Source organism: Pseudopodoces humilis, chromosome 18 (assembly GCF_049639895.1).
Source record: "Pseudopodoces humilis isolate 2021_Gansu_Grassland_sample_001 chromosome 18, ASM4963989v1, whole genome shotgun sequence".
Taxonomy (NCBI): Eukaryota; Metazoa; Chordata; class Aves; order Passeriformes; family Paridae; genus Pseudopodoces; species Pseudopodoces humilis.
In genome coordinates this window covers 810,450-829,558 of record NC_142217.1, presented here as the reverse complement: position 1 = coordinate 829,558, position 19,109 = coordinate 810,450, and the positions used below count along the sequence as shown (strand labels likewise).

Sequence of the window (19,109 nt, the reverse complement as noted above, 5' to 3'; positions counted from 1 at the left end):
TGCTTCCCAAGGCTTGAACTCAAAGCCTGCTGCTTCAGGGCTGAAGTCTTTCTGGCCCTGTGTCCCAGAAGGGCTGAATCGCACAGGCTCGGCCTGGCGGGGCCGGGCCAGCCCCGGCAGTGACCGGGTGGGGACGGGAGGCTGCGGGACCCCGGTTGAGGCTGGGCCGGACCACGGCTGCTCACACCTTGCCGAGCCTAAGCCGTGCCCCGCTGCCGGCCCCCGCTGAGCTGGAGTCCGCTGGGCTCCGGGAGGAGCTCCGGGTGGGTCCAGGTCCCCTCGGCCACGGCCCCTGCAGCACACGGTAATTGAAAGAAATTGGCCAGGAGACAAGACTCCTGTTTGATGCCTTTGTTAGGATTCAGCTCTTGGGGTGGGGGGACCCAAGGGATTGCTTGCACCACAGCTGTTTCCACACTGTCAGCTCCAAAGAGGAGACACAATTCAGCTTTGCAGCACACACTGCAGAGCTGGGGCTTCCATCCTCATGAGAGTAGTCAGGGACCTGTTGTTCTGGTTGGCTGTCTAGGGCTGTCAGTCCTTTCCAGTCCTCTTGAGGTCATGGTGATGCAGGAAGATGGTTTCTAAGCAGGCTTAGGTGATGCAGGGAGATGATCTTGCATCATAGCTTGCTCGAATACGTTTCCTTGTCCTTTTATTCCTCTGTTAGCTCGTTGTTTTGGTGTCCTGCATGCCTTAGTTTCCATTTTACTCGGTTGCCCAGTTTCCTGGGAGTTTCTTTGTTCTAGTGTGGCACAGGGACCATGGGAGTTGCCTCCTTCTGTGGCATACCTTTCTAATGGGTTGCTTTTGTTAGTTTGATTTAGCCCCCATGGGAGCAGCTCTGTTACAAGGTAGCAGGGAAGTAAGGGAAAGGGTACAGGAATGTCTCATAAGAACCTTTAAAACACTTCAGAAACTGGTAAGTAATTAACATTACTAATAACCTTTGAAGTAAACAAGGGGTACAAGGTTTACAAATGGGATAAGAACATTAACTGTACCTAACTAAACACAGTATTTTATCCTGGGTGGATTTCTTGAGAGATTTTATTCATGACATGTGCCTGCAAGGATGCGGCACCTCTCTGAGCTGGGGGAGAGGCCAGGGCTGCACAGGGGGGATGTTGTTGGCAGCTCCATGAGGACGCTCTGGGACGCTGCCCTGGGGTGTCCAGCACAGTGGGGATGGATCAGCCCCTGCTCTGCTGCTCCTTCCCGTCTCCCCCAGGGACCTTGCAGAGCCCCAGCCATGCTGTTTGTCCCCAGCCTGCCCACGGCCACCCTGGGGCTGCTCACGGGGGTTTTCTGTGCTGAGCTTTGGCCTGGCCGTGTTCTTGAGAGAGCCTGGGCAAGGAGCCTGGAGCCCCCAGGCCCTGCCCTGAGGCGTCAGCGCTGCCCCAGCAGTGCCCATGGCCTGTCCCTGCTGCAGCCCCGGCACTGCCACCCCCAGGGCTGTGCCCGGCCCCGAGAGCACTCAGGCCCTGCAGCAACACCAGGGCCAGGAGGGCAGCGGGGCAGTGGCACGGGAGCAGCACTGGCAACACCAAGTGCTGCTGCTCCTGGGCACAGCTGCTGTGCCAGCACTGATCTGCCCCCAGCTCTGCACACAGACACTGCTGCTGCAGCTGCAGAGAAGGGAACAAAAGGGGGATCTCTGGAGAAAACTTTGCTGGGAGATCCTTTATTTCCTTTAAATCCATCAAGAGCACAGCCCCCCATTGACACAGTCTGTGGCCACAGGGAAGGTGGAGGGAGAAACAAAATGAGAAATGGCACAAATAATGACATTTTATTGTGGACAATATTGAAAAGTAAAACAACAGAAAAGATCCTCCAAAATTAAACCAATAAGAGATATCAAAGGTGACTTTTATTACAAGTGATTTGCAAAAATTGGGCAGGAGTTTAATGTTTCTGAAACCATCCAGTCATCAGTGTCCACACTGCAGCCTTGAGCTCCTGGTTCCTCAGGCTGTAGATGAGGGGGTTCAGGGCTGGAGGCACCACCGAGTACAGGACTGACACCGCCAGATCCAGGGATGGGGAGGAGATAGAGGGGGGCTTCAGGTAGGCAAATGTACCAGTGCTGATAACTAGGGAGAGCACGGCCAGGTGAGGGAGGCAGGTGGAAAAGGCTTTGTGCTGTCCCTGCTCAGAGGGGATCCTCAGCACAGCCCTGAAGATCTGCACATAGGAGAAAACAATGAACACAAAACAGCCAAGTGCTAAACAGGCACTGACTGCAATGAGCCCAAGTTCTCTAGTGTAGGAATTGGAGCAGGAGAGCTTGAGGATGTGTGGGATTTCACAGAAGAACTGGCCCAGGGCATTGCCCTGGCACAGGGGCAGAGAAAATGTATTGGCTGTGTGCAGCAGTGAATAGAGAAAGCCACTGGCCCAGGCAGCTGCTGCCATGTGGGCAGAAGCTCTGCTGCCCAGGAGGGTCCCGTAGTGCAGGGGTTTGCAGATGGACACGTAGCGGTCATAGCACATGATGGTCAGGAGGAAATACTCTGCTGAGACAAAAAACACACAAAAAAAGAGCTGTGCAGCACATCCTGTGTAGGAGATGTCTCTGGTGTTCCAGAGGGAATTGTGCATGGCTTTGGGCACAGTGGTGCAGATGGAGCCCAGGTCGCTGAGGGCCAGGTTGAGCAGGAAGAAGAACATGGGGCTGTGCAGGTGGTGGCTGCAGGCTACGGCGCTGATGATGAGGCCGTTGCCCAGGAGGGCAGCCAGGGAGATGCCCAGGAAGAGGCAGAAGTGCAGGAGCTGCAGCTGCCGCGTGTCTGCCCATGCCAGCAGGAGGAAGTGGCTGATGGAGCTGCTGTTGGACATTTCTTCACTCTGGCCATGGAGTCCTGTTGAAGGAGGAGACAGTGACAAGTCAGAGACTTTGCTGAGCAATGTCCAAGTCCCTTCTCCCAGCCCGGCTCCTGCTGCTCTGTGCCACCCAGTTTTCCTTTTCTCAGAGCCCTTCTTTCAGCCCCATGCCTGGAGCTCAGCTGGGATCTGCCCCCGTTGCCGTGATGAGCAGGGGCTCTGCCCATGAACATTGAGGAGTCAGCTCTGCTCTGCAGCAGTGGGGTCATGGGAACAGGGTCAGGGGCCAGTCCTGGGGTGGGACTGCATCATCCCAAACTGCTCCTGAGGCAGAGGAGCCTGGCAGCATCTCCTGTCCCAGGGCTCAGGCATGGTGATGGCCAAAGGCAGTTTGAGAGGGTTTGGGTGTGCCCAGAGAGATCAGAGAGAAATGTGCAATGCAGGAGCATTGGCTGTAACTCAGTGAAGGGTCAGGGGAGCTGCTCTGTCGCTCCATCTGTCCCCAGCTGCCCTTTCTGAGATCGAGGGCAGGCACTGTGTTCCCCTGAAAATCAGCCTGACACAGCTGAGAGAAGAGGAACCCACAGCAGAGCAAATTGGTTCAGTCTTTCTCAGAGTCTCAGCCCCACTCCTGGCCAAGGACACTCCTGTCCCCAGTGTCCCCTGGAGACAGCTCACAGCTTGGGTGGCATCCCAAGGACACACCAAGGGTCCTGTCCATGGCACTGCTGGAGGAGAGTCGGGTCATTCCCAGCCTCCCAGCCTGCCCTGCCCAGAGCTCCTGGGGCAGAGGGAGCTGGGACACCCCATTGCTGTGCCCAGCCTGCACAGGAGGAGCCCAAGGGCTGGGCCTGACCATGCAGCTGGAGCTGCCATTCCCAGAGAGCTCGTCAGCAATGCCAGGAGCACCTGGGCAAGACAAGGAGAGAGAGCCAGGCCCTGAGGAAAAGCCTTTCCTTGCCCAGCCCTGCCCAGCCCCTGCCAGGCAGCACCAGTGCAGGACAGTCACCCTCAGGCATTTGCATTGAGACATTTGCTGTGTCTTGGCATAGGGATCTGTAAAAGAGTAATCATGGAATAGTTCAGCTGGGAGAGGATTTTAAATATCCCAGCAAAGTTTGGTGGCACTTTCCCCCCACTGCCTGCCCAGGGCTCTGCTGCCTGGAGCTCTCCCTGCCAGCAGCTGCTGCCCTGTGCCCAGGGCTGGGCCCTGCCAGTGCTGCCCACACCCAGCCCAGCCCTGGGGGCTCAGCTCTGCCCTGCAGAGCCCTCCCAGCACAGGGCACTGCCCGGGGGCAGCTCTGGCTCTGCAGGTTCTGATGGCAATGGCAGAGCAACCCTGAGGAGGCAGGAAAAGTGGCACTGATGCTGCCTGTAAGGGGCCCTGTGCTGATTTCTGTCAGTGCCTGGTTAAGATCTGCGAATTTACTTTTTTTAGTTTATCGCAACCTATCACAAGAGGTTGAATAGAGAAATGAAATGAGAGCTGAATATCAATGTGCAATTTCCCATCCAGGCAACCCAAAGCACTAGATTAAAAAAGCACAAACTTCCCTTTTATGCAGCCCCTGACTTGCTGTGCTCCTTGTATAATTTACATGGTGCAGTCCATGGGCAGAGTGGCTGAAAGCACATTAGGAATCTCCTGTAAACCTACTGATCACTAAAAGTAACAGTTTGGATGTCTCAGGCATTGACAAAATTCCTAATACCTTTAATAGTTATCCCCCCTCCCTGCCGTTCTGCAATAGTAGGAAACTGAATAAAAAGTCTTAGAAAATATCCTCATTTTTATCAAAATCCTTATCTTGGAAATATTCTATGACTGATCAGAAACCCTCAGCATGTCAGAGTTCCTGAGCATTCACCTCCCCTCCACCAGAAATACTCAGAGCTGTACTCACAGAGTCTGTAGGCACTGGGATGTTCCAGCTTGAGGAGATGCCTCCAGGAGCTGCAGCTGCATTGTCCTGCAGCCAGAGGCTTCCTGTGTCAAGGGCTGGCAGTGATTCTGCCCCAGGCACTTCTCAGCACCTTCCCAGCCCTGACTGATTGAAGCTCTCTGTGCCTCTGGGCTGTGCCCAGGGTGGCTGCAGGCAGTGCCCCAGCCCTGCTGGGCTGGCAGAAGAGCTGCTCAGCAAGAGAAATGTGCTTTTGAAGCTCTTCTTGGTCTCCAGGAGCTGCCTCTGTGCCAGGAGCCCAGCCCAGCTCAGCAGCACAGACACAGCAGCAGGACTTTAATGAGCCTCTTGGGGCTTTTTGCTGAGACCCTGAACATCAGTCCCTGAGAGGGAGGGGAAGAAAGCTCTCAAGAACTCCAAGTCAGAATGGAACTCCAAAGTTTCTTTTCCTTTTAATGGGTCCCACTGAGGGACGTGACTGAGAAAGTGTCCCCAGGCCCCAGGCAGAGCAGAGAACTGGAGGCACTGATGACAGCTGGGGACAAAGAGAAGCCAAGGCTTGGTGCCCTGGGCCACAGCAACCAATGCTGTGCCACCAAGGGCTGTGAGGAGACACCTTGTCCTGAGGCCCTGGGGCCTCCTGGCACAGCCCCAGCAAGGCTGGCCACTGTCACCCCCTTGGCCTGCCCTCAGCATCCCCCCTAGCCCACATGCCAGTGGCCTCAGGGATCTGCTGGAAGGAGTCCCTGGGGAGCCTTGCTCAGGAATGGCCCTGGGGGGCTCCTTCATGCTCCCAGGGACTGCAGCTTTTCCAAAGCACTTTGGCTTTTGCCTTGGAGTCTCTGAGAGGTTTTTGTGCAATCCTGGCCTCCAGTTCTCTCCTCCAAGGAGTCCATGAGGAGCCTGTGTTGAGTATGGACCTCAGTGGCACCCATTAATGCCTGGAGACACTTTGGGTTTTTCCTCTGACATTGACTCCTGGAAAGGTTTGTGCAATCTTCTCTCAGGCCCTGAGGTTCAAGGGCTCAGCTCCAAATGCACCACAGGGCTCATTAGGATCAAGCAAATCCTAATGTTTGTAGGCATGATGGCTGTGCCTTGATTTCCCTCTGGTCTGGTGCAGTTCTTAGGAAAGTTTCCTACAATAATTATGGAGAAATAGTTCAAAGAACTTCTAAGAAATATGTATTCCTATTTAAAAGGATATCTTTTATTCCTGTTCTCTTTAGAGCAGAGGGGATTGCAGCATTCAGTGATGGATATTGATCCAGGGTCTCTCCTAAGGAGGTCTGGCCAGGTCAGAGAAGCTGTGCCTTGAGGTCTGACCCAGTGGGGACAACCTTGCTCCACATTCCCCAGCCCCATCCTGTCTCTCCTCACTCTCCTGGGACCTGCTTTGCTCACAGAACTGGCTGCACTCAGGCAAAGAGGGGTTTTCCTTCTTTGATTTAGCAATTTAAAACTCCTGAGTTTCCCCATGGAAAACAGACACCCTCCTCAAGTGTGTGCCAAGCCCAAGGTGCCACCAGGGAGGTTCCCCTTCCCCAAGGCAGAACCACACAAGGAATGTTTCAGACACACAGGGAGTTCTACAAGAAACACAACCCCAGAGTTGGCTGAAGGCAGAATTAGAGCAGCTGCTGAAGGACAGACAAGCTTTGAACTCCTTGCAGCTGAAAGCACCAAGTGTGTTGTTAGGAGGTGTGTGAGTGAGGCAAGAGTGAGGGAAGGGAAATGCAGAGAGCCCTGGAAGTGTTTCTGTGCAGACAGGCTGTGGGCAAGGGCAGCGTTGGACTTCTCTGGACTTCTCACCTCCCCAGTGACCTCACAGAGCCCCCTGAGGTGTCACACAAATACTTGGGATATCACAGCCCACTCAGTGGTGTCACACAACCTGCCCAAGGATGTCACACCACCTTTCTGTGATGTCACATCTCTTCCTATATGCCACAAAACCACCTCGTGATGTCACATAGCCCCCTGTGATGTCACAGAGCAACATTTGATGTCATAGTTCACTCTGTGATGTCACAGTTGGCACTGTGATGTCATACAACCTGTCCTGAGATGTCACATGGCTCTTCTATGATGTCACTGCCCACTCTAGGATTTCATATCACAACCATGTGGTGTCACAGTCTGCTCAGTGATGTCACAACGCTCTCTGTGATGTTGTACATCTAACCTCTGGTGTCACAGTCCTCTCTGTGAAGTCATAACCCCATCAGTGATATCACCCAGCCCACTCTGTGATGTCATAAAGCCACACTGCGATGTCACACCCTGCTCTATGATGTCACACAGTCCCCTCTGTGATGTCGTAGCTGATCAGTGACCTCACACAACAAACTCTGGGATGTCACAGCCCCATCTGTGACCTCACACAACCCACTCGGAGCTGTCACACAGCCCCTTTCTGACATCCCAGCTGCTCTGGGGCTCCAGGACACAGCCACAGAGGTGCTGCTGTGACACAGCCCCCTCTGGCACATCCCACAGCCCCTGCCAGTGCTGAGCCCCTGGCAGCTCTGTCTGGGCCTGCTCGTGTCCCTGAGCTGCCCTGGCAGGGCCCCAGCCCTGCTGGGCTGTGCTCAGGAGCTGCTCCTGGCCAGAGCTGTCTCTCTGCAGCGCTGCCCTTGCCAGGAGCTGCCTCTGGGCCAGGAGCCCGGCCCAGCTCAGCAGCACAGACACAGCACCAGCACTTTCATCACCCTCTCAGGCCTTTGGGGCTCTTTGCATCACACTCAGTCCCTCAGAGTGTGCTCCAGAAACTCCTCAAGAACTCCAAGTCAGATGGAAACACTGAAGTTTCTTGCAGTTGAAATGAGAGACACGAGTGAGAAAGCGTCCCCAGGTTCCAGGAAGAGCAGAAGACTGGAGGCCCTGGTGGCAGCTGGGGACAAGCAAGGGAAAGGTGTCTGTGGTGCTGAGCAAAGCTGGATGTGTTTCAGGAATGCCAAGGGCCAAGGGCTGAGCCCCAGCCCCTGGCAAGGCAGATGCTGTCCCTCCCTCATTGCTCAGGGCTCTTCCCGGGGCACTGGCATGTGGGGATGTGCAATGCCAAGGGCAGCACCATGGGGCGGCCCCTGCCAGGCTGCTGAGCAGGGACAAGGAGGCAATGAGGCCCCAGGGCTGCCAGGGTCACTTGTCCCCTGCTGGCCTCAGGCCCAGGGCCAGCAGCCATGGCCAAAGGGCTGCACAAGTTGCCTCTGGCAGGGCTTTTAACCTGCTAAGCCCTGAGCCCTCAGACTCTGCCTCCTGCTTATGTGATGAGGCCTTCAAATCCCATCCTGGGAGATTTTTGGGTCCTCTCCATGGTCTCTGAAAATGGAAACACTGGTCAAAGTTATTTTCTCCCAAATCTTGCATTGACAAGGATCAATATCTTTAAAGTGAACAAGAGTTAATTTGTATCTGTTAGAAGGAGGAAATATTTTAATCGGGTATTTTATGAGAGTGGCACAAAACTGCAACTGCTTTTCCAGACAAGTCAATGCCCCATCCCAAGAATGATCCAAGAGCAGGAGCTCTGTGCAACCTGACACAGTGAAAGCCCCTCCCCAAGGATGGAATTGCTGTTGTGTGGGTTCTCTCATGTGCTGGGTGCCCTCACAACCTTCCTGGCCAGAATGTCTGCTGAGGGCCAGCCAGGCTGCTGCAGTGGCACTGACCTCACAGCCATCACCACTGCAGCCATGTCCCCTGGGCCTGGCTCTCCCCTTTCCTCTGTCCCTGCCTTGTCTCTGCTGGCATGAAGAGTTGTTTCATTATTATCTTGTCCCCAAGGTGCTGGGGCCAATTGCTTCCCAGTCAGGCTCCTGGAGCAGCAGTGGCTTTTCAGAGCCCAGCCAGAAATGAGCCCTGAAGCAGCAGCTCTGCAGTGCTGGCCACCAGGCCGGGGTGCCAGGGGAGCCTTCTGGCCATGCCCTGGGAGCAGCTGCTGCTGCCAAGGTGCCTTTGGTGCCTCAGGCTGTCCCTGGCACAGCTCCCAGCACGGCACTCTGCACTTGTGCCCGAGCCCTTCCCTGGGTTGGGGCTGGCCTGGGGCTTTTCCTGCAGTGGGATCTGCCCTGGCCATGGCACAGGAAAGGCAGTTCCTGCTGGAGCAGGAGGCTGTGCCTGGAATGGGCTCAAACAACTCCAGCAAGGCCCTGTTTACTTAAAATTTACTTCTACAGAACTATAGTCTAATAATTGTTATAGCACCTCTACTCTGGAGTAAATAACTCTATTTTATGTTTACTCTGTAGTGTAAATAAATCCTCCTGTCTAATCATGATTAGAATTAATCACAGCTGTATTTATAGAAATACATCTGGTGTTCTGTTGTTAATCCTGTTGGACAAACTGCATTATGGCTCAATTTCACCTGTCCAATGTTTTACACATAAACATCTGACAACATCTGGGGCTAGGATTGGATCCTAGTGCTCCCAGTCTCCTCTCTTAGAAGGAATTTAAAAGTCTAGGCATCCCAGGGGGATTTGAGGATCCCTGGTGGCTGTTGGGTGTCATTTCTCCAACCTCATGACTCAGCAGGAGTTTCTCCAATAAAGAAATAAAGCTTTAGCCTGAAGCTCCCACTCTACCCATGAAACAAAGCCCTGGGAGTGTCTGTGACATCCCAGCTCTTTGGCAGCCTGGGGGCTCCTGGGATGTCACCGTGGAGCCCCCGGGAGTGCCTGTGACAGAGCAGTGCCTTTACAGCCCAAGGTCCCCTGGGATGTCACCATGGAATTGCTGGGACTGCGTCTGACCACACGGCTCTTCAGCATCCCCAGAAACCCCTGGGAGGTCTCTATGGAGTCCCTGTCTCTGCCTGTGACATTGTGGCTCCTGAACAGTCTGGAGACTCTTGGAATGTCCCCATGGAGCCCCTCTGAGGGCCTGTAACAAATCTGATCCTTGGTAGGAAACCATCACCAGCCCCCTGTTGCTATAGTCTGTTTCCATGGCAACCATCACAGCACCTGTTGGTCAGTCCCTTGGCAGCTCCATGGATACCCCATGCCAGGGGTGGTTGCCATGGACACCAGCTCAGGCCTGGAGCCAGAGCCCATTGCCATGGCAACCATTTGCAGTCCCATCCCCAGGCTCATGGGATCACAGAGCCACAGAATTGGCTGAGTTGGGAGGGACCCATGGGGATCCTCCAGTCCAACTGCTGGCCCTGCACAGGACACCCCAACAATCCCAGCCTGGGCCTGGCAGCGCTGGCCAAACGCTGCTGGAGCTCAGCCAGCCCTGGAGCTGGGAGCCTTCCCTGGGGAGCCTGTTCAGTGCCCCAGCAGCCTCGGGGGAAAAACCTTTTCCTCACATCCAGCCTAAACCTGCCCGCCTCAGCTCCAGCCGCTCCCTCCACTCCTGTCCCTGGGCACCAGAGGGAAGAGGTTCCCTCAGCCCCAGCCAGAGACCCACTCCCAAGGCTGCTGCCATGGCAACCAGGCCTGGCACCAGCTGGGATGCTCGGTTTCCAAAGGCTGGGCTTCAGGAATGGCATTCCCCAATTTCCTGCTCCCGCTAAAACTACACTGCTGCTCTCCTCCCTCCCACTTCCCATGGAAAGCAGAAAAGGCAAAGATCCCAGGCTGGGATAAGAACAATTTATTGATAACAGCAACAGGATAAGGAACAAACAGACACAGAAATAATTTTGGTAACAGAATAGATAAGAAAAACTATTACAGGGAAAAATAAACCACCACAGACTGGCTCTTCCTAGCCACGTATCTCTTCCTGCCTGCAAAGGACACCCTTCTCCTCTGGTGAGAGAGAGGGAGTCCTTTTCCTGCCCCTGGCAATGACCTGAGATGGGATTGAATATAATGACAGGGCCATGGCCAGACCCTCATGTTCTTTAAGCCCACATCATGACATTGCCATGGGCAGGAAAAGGTACAGGTGTCCTCAAAGAATGGATCACAGGGAACATGGATCACCACGTCTCTTCCCAATGTCAGTCCTCCAAGGGGGGATGAAGCTGGAACAGTGCACAAAGTTCTTCCTGAACTTGGGGCATTTACAGGGCTTCCCTTACCGATGCCTCCGTTGGTGTCTGGCCAAGTTAGAGTTCTGGGTGAAGTTCTTCCCACACTGGGGACACTCATAGGGCCTCTCCCCAGTGTGGATGCGCTGGTGCCTGATGAGGTGGGAGTTGTGCATGAAGACCTCTCCACAGTCAGGGCAGCAGAAGGGCCTCTCATCCGTGTGAGTCTGCTGGTGCAGGAGGAGATTGGAGCTGCTCCAAAACCTCTTCCCACACTGAGGACACTTGTAGGGCCTCTCCCCACTGTGGATGCGCTGGTTGACGATGAGGTGGGAGCTCCAGCTGAAGCCATTCCCATATTCCCCACACTCGTAGGCCCATTCCCCAGTGTGGATCATCTGGTGGCGGATCAGGGTTTTCCTCTGGCTGAAGCTCTTCCCACACTCCAAGCACTTGTAGGGCTTCTCCCCATCCTGAAGCTGCTCATGGACCACCAGCTCAGAGCCCTGGCTGGATCTCCGGCCGCCTTCCCGGCACAGGGTGGGTCTTTCCTCCTCAGAGCACCCTGGGATGGGTTTGGAGCCCCTCCTCCTGCAGGATCTCTGAAGCTTTTCCTCGCCATGGGATTCCTGTGCTGTGGAGCTGCTCAAAACGGCCTCTTCCATGAGGTTCTGCAGTGAGGATTTTTCCTCCCTGGTCTCCATCCTCAGCTCCTTGTCTGGGGGAGGAAGGACAAGGAGAGGATGGGATTTGCCTCCGTGCCAGAGGGAAGGGGAAGGAGATCCCCCCAGTGCGTCCCTGGCAGGACGGCGTCGGCAGCGGGGTTGTCCTGCATCCGGGGGCCAGGCTGGGCTGGGAGATGGAGCAGGAGAGAGGGGGAAAGGGGCACTGACTTCCTCCTCACCTGCCTGGGTGTCCTGGGGCATCTTCCTCTTCCTCACAGCCTCCTTTTCCATCTGCCCAAGATCTGGGATTGGGAAATCCTGGTTTGGGAGAAAACAAGGAATGAGCACGTTGAGTTTGAAGGTCCCTCTGTCCAAGGCCCTCTCTAGAAGTCACCCAGGCATCTGGGGTGTCTTGGTTTGAAAGGAATGGTGTTTGCTAAAGAAGGCAGAACCTCCATTGAACTTGATAAAAATGTAAGCAACAACCCCCTCCTAATTATTATAATCTTGATATCAAAGTGATCTCAGATAAAGGAATAGGAATAATAGTTCTTTACTAAAGAAAGGAAAATGAAAATTCAGCAGTACAAAAGAAAAACAACAAAATAACAACTTGCTGAGAGTGTCAGTATACAATCTGACACCCCGTTGGTAAGGGTGTTAGAAGCAGTCTGATTAAATGGTGGCTGCAGTCCTCCTGGAGTGACAGATGTGGTTCTGTTGAAGCAATGATTCTGTAGAACATTGTAGCTTACCTCTGAAGTTCTAGTGCTGTAGATGGGTCTGGTCTCTCCTCTGGGAATCCAGTGGAGAAAGACTGCCTGTGGTGTTCTGATTCCCAGATTATATCCATGCAGGAATGCGTGGCTCCTCCCCCTGGGTGGAGCATCTCACAATGGGATGATGTCATTTTATCAGTCCTGCAGTGAGACTCAATGGCCCATTAACAGAAGATATCCCCCTGGAGGAAGGATGGGTGCTGGAAGAGATAAAGAACACTGCCCCACTTGGTTTTAACAGCTGGCCCATTAACAGAAGATATCCCCCAGTTATGAGGGATGGCTCATGGAGGAGATTATGAAAACTGCCCCAGCAGGTTTTAACAGATGGTGATAGAATACATACTTTTGGTTACATCTTGCATTGCAGCCGAGGACATGGGGTCCATAAAAACCTCCCAAACACCAAGATTCAGTTCTGAAAATGCCTCCCAGGAGTTCCCCATCTCTGGTCTCTCCCCTTTGGTGTTCAGGGGTTCCTCCCTGTCCCAGCTGCTGGGGGTCCTGCTTGTACTGGGGGTCCCCTGTCTGCTCAGTCCCTGACCTCTTCTGGCTGCTGGGAGTGCCAGGAATCTGAAAACTTCCCCCAGTTCCATCTCCTCACGTAGGGATGCTGGGACCTCCCAGTATCCCCCCAAGGGGCATTTTCCACTCAGGTTTGGAGTTCTTCATTCTCCAAACATTTCCCCAAAAAACCACAACCCCTCAGGATATCTGGGCTGAGCTCCCCCTCCCTGGTCACCTGTGGGATGGGAGTGATGATCCCACAGGTGGGGGGGCTGTGAATTCAGGGAGTGCTTGACATCGTGCTTCCTTCTCCTTTCTCTGATCCTCCTTTGTCCCTCCTTCAGTCTAAAGAAACTGCTCAAGGAGTCAGAAGTAAAACTCCAAGTCCCTTGGAGCTTCAATCAACCCCACTGAGGGCAGGGACTGCCAAAGGCTCCCCAGGGACTGGTGAGAGCAGATCCTGGAGGCCAGGATTGCCAGGAGCCAAAGGCTCTGAGCAGGGAACTGCAATGCTGAGCCAGCCCTGGTTGGGTTGGAGGAAGCAGAAAGGCCAAGCCCTGAGCCCAGGCCTGGCACAGCAGGGCCTGTCCCTCATGGGTGGCTCGGGGCTCTTTGTGGGGCAGTGGGATGTGAGGGGCAGCAAGGACAAATGCCATAAACCTGTGTGACACTCCAGATCCTTATGGAACCAAGGAGCCAGTGTGACACCATGGGAAGTTGTGGAACCAAGGGGATCATTTTGGCACTCTTGGGCCCATGGAACCACAGGGCCACTGGGACACTGTGGGGTCGCATGGAAACAAGAGGCCACTGTGAGTCTGCAGGGCTGTAACCCCCTGGAACACTTCAATGCTGGTGGTAACCAAAGGTTCCTGTGCTTGAGTTTGGTGCACAAGAGAAACACCAACCAGATCTTCTCAAAATGGACAGATGTAAAGAATATTCTTGGTAGGAATGGACCCACAAGGATCATCAAGTCCAGCTCTTAAGTGAATGCCCCCTCAAAGATTGAACCCACAGCCTTGGTGATGCTGGCACCATGCTCTAACAACTGAGCTAAAAGGTCAAAATGACACAAAATTTAACTGGCAAAATATAGACAATCAAGGAACTATGGCAAAGGGTTTAATACAACATCCAACTGAACATAAAACTCTTACCATAGCATTAACTTTGCAAATTTAGCTCATTTAACCTAAAAAGTGTTAACCCTTAAGATTTTGGGTAACATTAAGATATCCAAAAATGTTCCAGGTACATAGGATAGGAAGGAGAAGAAAAGACGACCAGAAACACGTAAGATCTACAGAAAAACACTTCCAGGATGATCCCAGTCACTCCCACTACAATTGCAGTCACTCCCAGTATGAGCTGTTGCACCCAGTCACCAGTATGGTTCCAGTCACTCCCAGATCCTCCCAGCATGATTCCAGTCATGGCCAGAGTGACTCCCTGTCACTCCCAGGATGGGCCCAGTTGCTCCCAGTCACCTCCAGCACGGTTCCAGTCACAGCCAGGACCTTTGCAGTCACTCCCAGTATGATACCAGTTTCTTCCACTATGATCCCAGTATGACCCCAGCATGGGCACAGCTGCTCCCAGGATTATCCAGTGTGGTTCCAGTTGTTCCCATTTACCTGCACTGTGGTTTCAGTCTCCCCCAGTCTATCCCAGTTGCTCCTAATCACTCCTCAGGTGCTTCCAGCCTGATCCCAGTTGCTCCCAGCCATTCCCAGTCACCCTGAGTGCAGTCCCAGTTGCTGCCAGTATGGTCCCAGTCTTGCCTAGCATGGCCCAGCTGCTCCCACTGTGATCCCAGTAGGAGGCCATTTGCCCTCAGCATTGTTGCCCGATCCGAAGAAAACACAAACAACCGAAGTCGTTTATGCGGTGCTTTATTGAGGGCCCGGGAGCCTGTGGACTAGCGTCCAAAGACAGAGCCCCGTTTCACAGAAAAATCACAGGGTTTTTATATGTTTTCTACACGATTTCTTCATCATCACAATTTCTTACTTCTCTTTCACTACCTGGTACGATTATCTCTCTGACATTTAAGTTTTGCCAAAAGGTACATTCCTAGATTATCTCCTAGTTACACTGCTTACATTGCAATATCTGCTATATAGTTCATCTGCAGGTCACATGTGGCCTACCAAGCCTTAGCATAACTACTACTAATGTCAACTAATGCTAACTATTAACGTTTGTTACTATCTTAATAATACAGTTTATTGAACCAAATGGCAACAGAATGGCTGAGATGTGGGAGGCTGATAGGAAAGCTCAGTATGTAAAATGCTGAGTGCATTTTACAGGAGGTGTGGCTTCAGCACAGCTTTCTCACTAGGAAAGAGCCACAAGAAGCCCTGGCTGCTCCTGTGGATGGTTTATCACTGAGCTGAGGCCAGTCAAAAGTCGGTGAAAAAGATGTAGGCAAAGAAAGAGAAGAAGGAATGAGAATATTTTCCCCTTTTCCCAAAGCAAGAACAGGCAAAATCTTGCTCTCCTTTTGAAACCCACAGGTTGTGAATCCAGTTTTGGCAGCTGTGATAAATGTCCTGAAGCATCCAAATACTTGGGGTATAAGGAAAGGATTACTGCTTGTCAGAAGTTGTCTATCTTTTGAATATTCTGCCCAAAGCAGCAAAAAATTGAGTAACAACTTGGTACTGACAGCTCTTCATTAAGATACAGCAACCTCAGCCATTGCCTTAGTCCACAGTCTTCTCTCTGTCTCCACGGCTTAATAAAACAATTTTAAATGTTGCAGTTTTGGTCTTAAACCAAGAAGAGGAATTGTTCTTTCACTTTGTCGTGGTTTTAAAGCAGTAACTAAAAAATTACTAGAAAACTTACTTATTTCTTGCTGTGAGATATGGATTAGAGCAAGAGCAAAACAGGCTTAAAACTTAAAAGGAAATAAAGAAAGTTTATTAACAAAACTACAAGAATAAGAACACCAGAATAAACTTCCAGAAAACCCTTTCATCTCCTACTACCTACTATTCTCTTGTTCACATGACATCATAGAGACAAAAAACTTTGGAACTTTGGTGTTTAAAACAGTCCCAATTCTTGCTAGAGTCTTTTCATCAGCCTTTGTAGAGAAACAGAAGTCTGCTTCTGCTAATCTATGGGGTTTCTTGCAAGAAAGCTATTTCTGTTACAGCTTTCTATTTTTCTGATGCCAGCTGCCCGGAAATCTTGTCATCAGAGTTCACTCCTCCCATTTCACATCACTCTGAGGTGTGTATGGATCAATGAGTCTAGGGATGTCATTTTTAAGGATGAGTTATTCAAATGCAAAAGTCCTCTTCATCTGTCTCTGTGAGCTTCCCTGGAAAACAGAAGTTTTCTCCTTGCCTCAAGCGGCCCCAAATCTTCAACTATTATTTCTCCCCCCTCTATTCCAGCACCTCACTGTATCATAATTACTCCACCTTTTGCTCAAAATCCACACTTTGAACACTCCATTCCTCCCAATATACTCTGTCATGAATTAAAGGTGTTTTTTCAGAACATTATTGTCCATCTCTATAGCTTTAACAGAAAAATATTTCAGCTTATAAAGCATCTCCGTATCTCTCTTCCCCATCTAAAACTTAACTCTTTTCTTCACGGTCTTTGATGGTTTTATGATGTCTTTTTTCATGTTGATTCTCTCTCTCTCTCTCTCTCTCTCTCTCTCTGGGAAAAAAGAGTAATCTGTATGTTTTATCTAGGTAGTAAAAGAATTAAAGTCTTGGAAAATCTGCAAGTTTTCATGGTGTCAGGTTTCAGTCCAGCAGCAGAAACTACAAACAAAACCAGGCCGGCCGGCTCCATTTCTCCCCCCCCGCCCTCTGCGACCTTGTCCACCCTGGAAAGGGGGGAGGAGGAGGCCAAGACAGAGCCTTGTTACCTTGTCAGAAGCCGGAAATCCAAAGAGAGCAAGAGAGCTCTGACTTTACATCTTAAGGTAGGGTTCACAAGTTGATCTCACTTTTCAGTGGTCAAAACTGCTGTCAGTTCTTAGAAATGACTGATAATTGGTCAGGAGAAAAGACTCCCATCAGTCACCAGCAGCTTCAACTTCCTTAGCTCTCAAAACTATCTTAAAGGTAAAGTCACCCCATGACAGCTCTGATTCCTTGGATCCTCAGCAGTGTTTTCCTTGGATTTTAGCCAGGGCTTCCCCTGGTTTTGGGGCAGGCTGGAGTGTGTGGAGCTTTCTGCAGCCACCATTAGGGGTGTGTGTCTCCCTTTTCCCCAGCAATTTCCTTCTGTCTTCTCCTTCTCGACGTTTCTCCTCTCCACCTCTTCCAGCTCCATGCCATGTTGACAGGAGCTCAGAAAGAGCAGGAAAACAGAAACCAGTTCCACAGTGAATTCCTGGAAGAACAATCCATCGATGGCCGGGAGGCTGCTGTGGCTCCTTCCTGAAAATTGTGGGTGTTGGGAACACGGCACAGGGTGTCCCAGGACTTAGAGCTGGACACTGAACCCTCCTGGATCTCCTTGGCACCCGTCCCAGGCCGGGATGGTCCTGGATATCCTCCTGGATCTGCCCCAGGAAGGTCCCTGCTCCCTGGGGCGGGACTGGTAGAGGACAAGGAATGAAGGTCAGGAGAAGAGTACAGAGATGCTTCTTGCCACTGCAGCAAGAAATTTGGTGCACTGAAAGCTCAGCTGGAGATGAAGGTGGCCAAAAATGTGAGGCACAACAAAAATTGACTTGTTAAATATATTAATAAAAAAATATGATAGAAATTACATCATCCCCTTCCAGGATGTGGATGGTCACTTGACAAACACGGACAGAGACACAGTGCAGGTTTTCTAATGCATTTATTGCCTCTGTCTTCAACACTCATCCCTCCCTTCCCAGAGGAAAACATGCATTGTACCAAGGGACACTGCAAAGTCCTTGAAGAGGGCAAGCCCTGCTCAGCAGAAACCAAACCACCCCAGACTGAACCACAGCATTCCCATCTTGAATCCAAACGCAGCACGTGCCAGCTATTGGGAAGAGAGGAACCCTATGGCAGTCAAAACCAGAGCAGTGGGACAAGCATGAGCGCTCTTTGGAATATCCGGATTGATTTAGAACAGAGGCTCTGCAGAAGTTGGTGAGCTGCTAAGAAAAAACTCTTGCAGTCCTCGTGAGCCATTTCAGGAGAGCTCCCCAGAGACAGAGGAACGTCTCCTCCCTTTGTCTCTGGGGGATCTTCTCTGGTAGAGGGTAGTGGTTGTTTGAAGTTGGTGCCGCTGCAGTGTCCTGGGAGCCGGGGGCTTGACACAGGTGGCAGCAGCACTCTTCCTGATGTGCTGCCACTTGCTCCAGGGAAGGATTCATTGCAAGGGGCTGAGCTCCGGTTCTTATTTCCAGGCTTTTCCCAGCCATGTTCATCTTCAGGGATGAGCCGGTGCTGTGATCCCTGAATTGGGTGGGGCCATGATGTCACAAAGGGGCTGAGCGCTGGGGTGATGCAGGGCCGTGATGTCACACAGCTGTCCTGGCCACAGCACTGTGACATCACTGCGCCAGCCCTATATAAACCGGGCCAGCCCCCGCAGCTGCCAGTGCAGTCACCATGGGACATGCCGTAGCCACGTGTGACGGTGGCGTCCTGATGCCTGCCCTTGTCCTGCTGCTGGCCGCTGTGGCTGTCTGGTGGGCCGGTGGCCACTGGAAACCACGGAGGCGGCAGATGAGGAAACGTCCCAGGGTTAGGCCCAGAGGCCCATGGAGGAACCGAGCAGCCCCTGCAGCTCCCAGGTTCTCCAGGCCTCAGGTGACCCCTCACCAGCGTCCAGGTGCTCCCGCAAGCCCTCTGGAGAGCTCCTGCAGCTGCAGTCCCTGCATGGCAGTGGCCCAAGAGCTGCAGGAAGTGATGATCCAGCACTGGGCATGCAATGGGACACCTGTGCTGCTCTTCTTTGGGATGTGGCTGGTGTTGTGGAAACAGTGAGGCCACTTGCCCTGCTGTGGCTCGCCCAGCTTCTCCAGAAGCCGCCATCCCTTCAGGAGGCTGCTCCCAGCAAGATTGGCCATCGGTGAGAGAGCCTCAAGCCTTGCAAGGATGGCACAGCAGAGATGACCCGCCATCCATGCAAGAAGCTCAGGCTGTCAGAGAACGTCCATGGTGCCAGGAGCCTCTGCTATCTCTGACAGCCTCCATCCCTCGGAGAGGCTCAGCCAGACCTGTCAGCCTGCAGAAGGTGCAGAGCCCAGGGGCAGGTCTCCCAGCTCCCTTGGACCTTGGACCTCAACAACACAGGCGCAACCCTGACCACTGACATGGCCAGGGAAAGCCCACAGGTCCAAGTGGGAGCCCAGCCCGATCCAGGGGAGCCATCTCAGGAGCAGCTGGAGGAGCAGCAAGTGTTCTGGAGCCAGCAGCTGCTGGACCACAGCTCCCAGGTGACGGTGCTGGATGTGCCAGCTGGCAACAGCCCATGCCTG

At 52.6% G+C, this 19,109-nt stretch overlaps 2 protein-coding genes across 5 annotated transcripts in view; both read right to left on the bottom strand.

The window, feature by feature from the left end:
• LOC102111241 (uncharacterized) overlaps positions 1-19,109 on the bottom strand; it is a 194,726-nt gene that overhangs the window by 75,470 nt on the left and 100,147 nt on the right. Inside the window, exon 7 of the mRNA XM_088063870.1 lies at positions 10,765-11,239. Within this exon, the coding sequence (XP_087919996.1) occupies positions 10,765-11,239 (475 nt within the window). The remainder of the gene's footprint in view (positions 1-10,764; positions 11,240-19,109) is intronic.
• On the bottom strand, positions 1,847-4,926 carry LOC148182876 (olfactory receptor 14A16-like). 4 transcript variants are annotated; one of them, XM_088063851.1, is made up of 2 exons: positions 4,731-4,926; positions 1,847-2,864 (listed from the first exon to the last, which is right to left on the bottom strand). In XM_088063851.1, exon 2 carries the CDS (start codon positions 2,839-2,841, stop codon positions 1,909-1,911), a length of 933 nt encoding a protein of 310 aa, XP_087919977.1. In that variant the 5' UTR covers positions 2,842-2,864; positions 4,731-4,926; the 3' UTR covers positions 1,847-1,908. The 4 variants fall into 4 exon arrangements, with proteins under 4 accessions (XP_087919977.1, XP_087919976.1, XP_087919979.1 ...); XM_088063850.1 differs by lacking the exon at positions 4,731-4,926 and adding an exon at positions 3,532-3,658; XM_088063853.1 differs by lacking the exon at positions 4,731-4,926 and adding an exon at positions 3,412-3,657.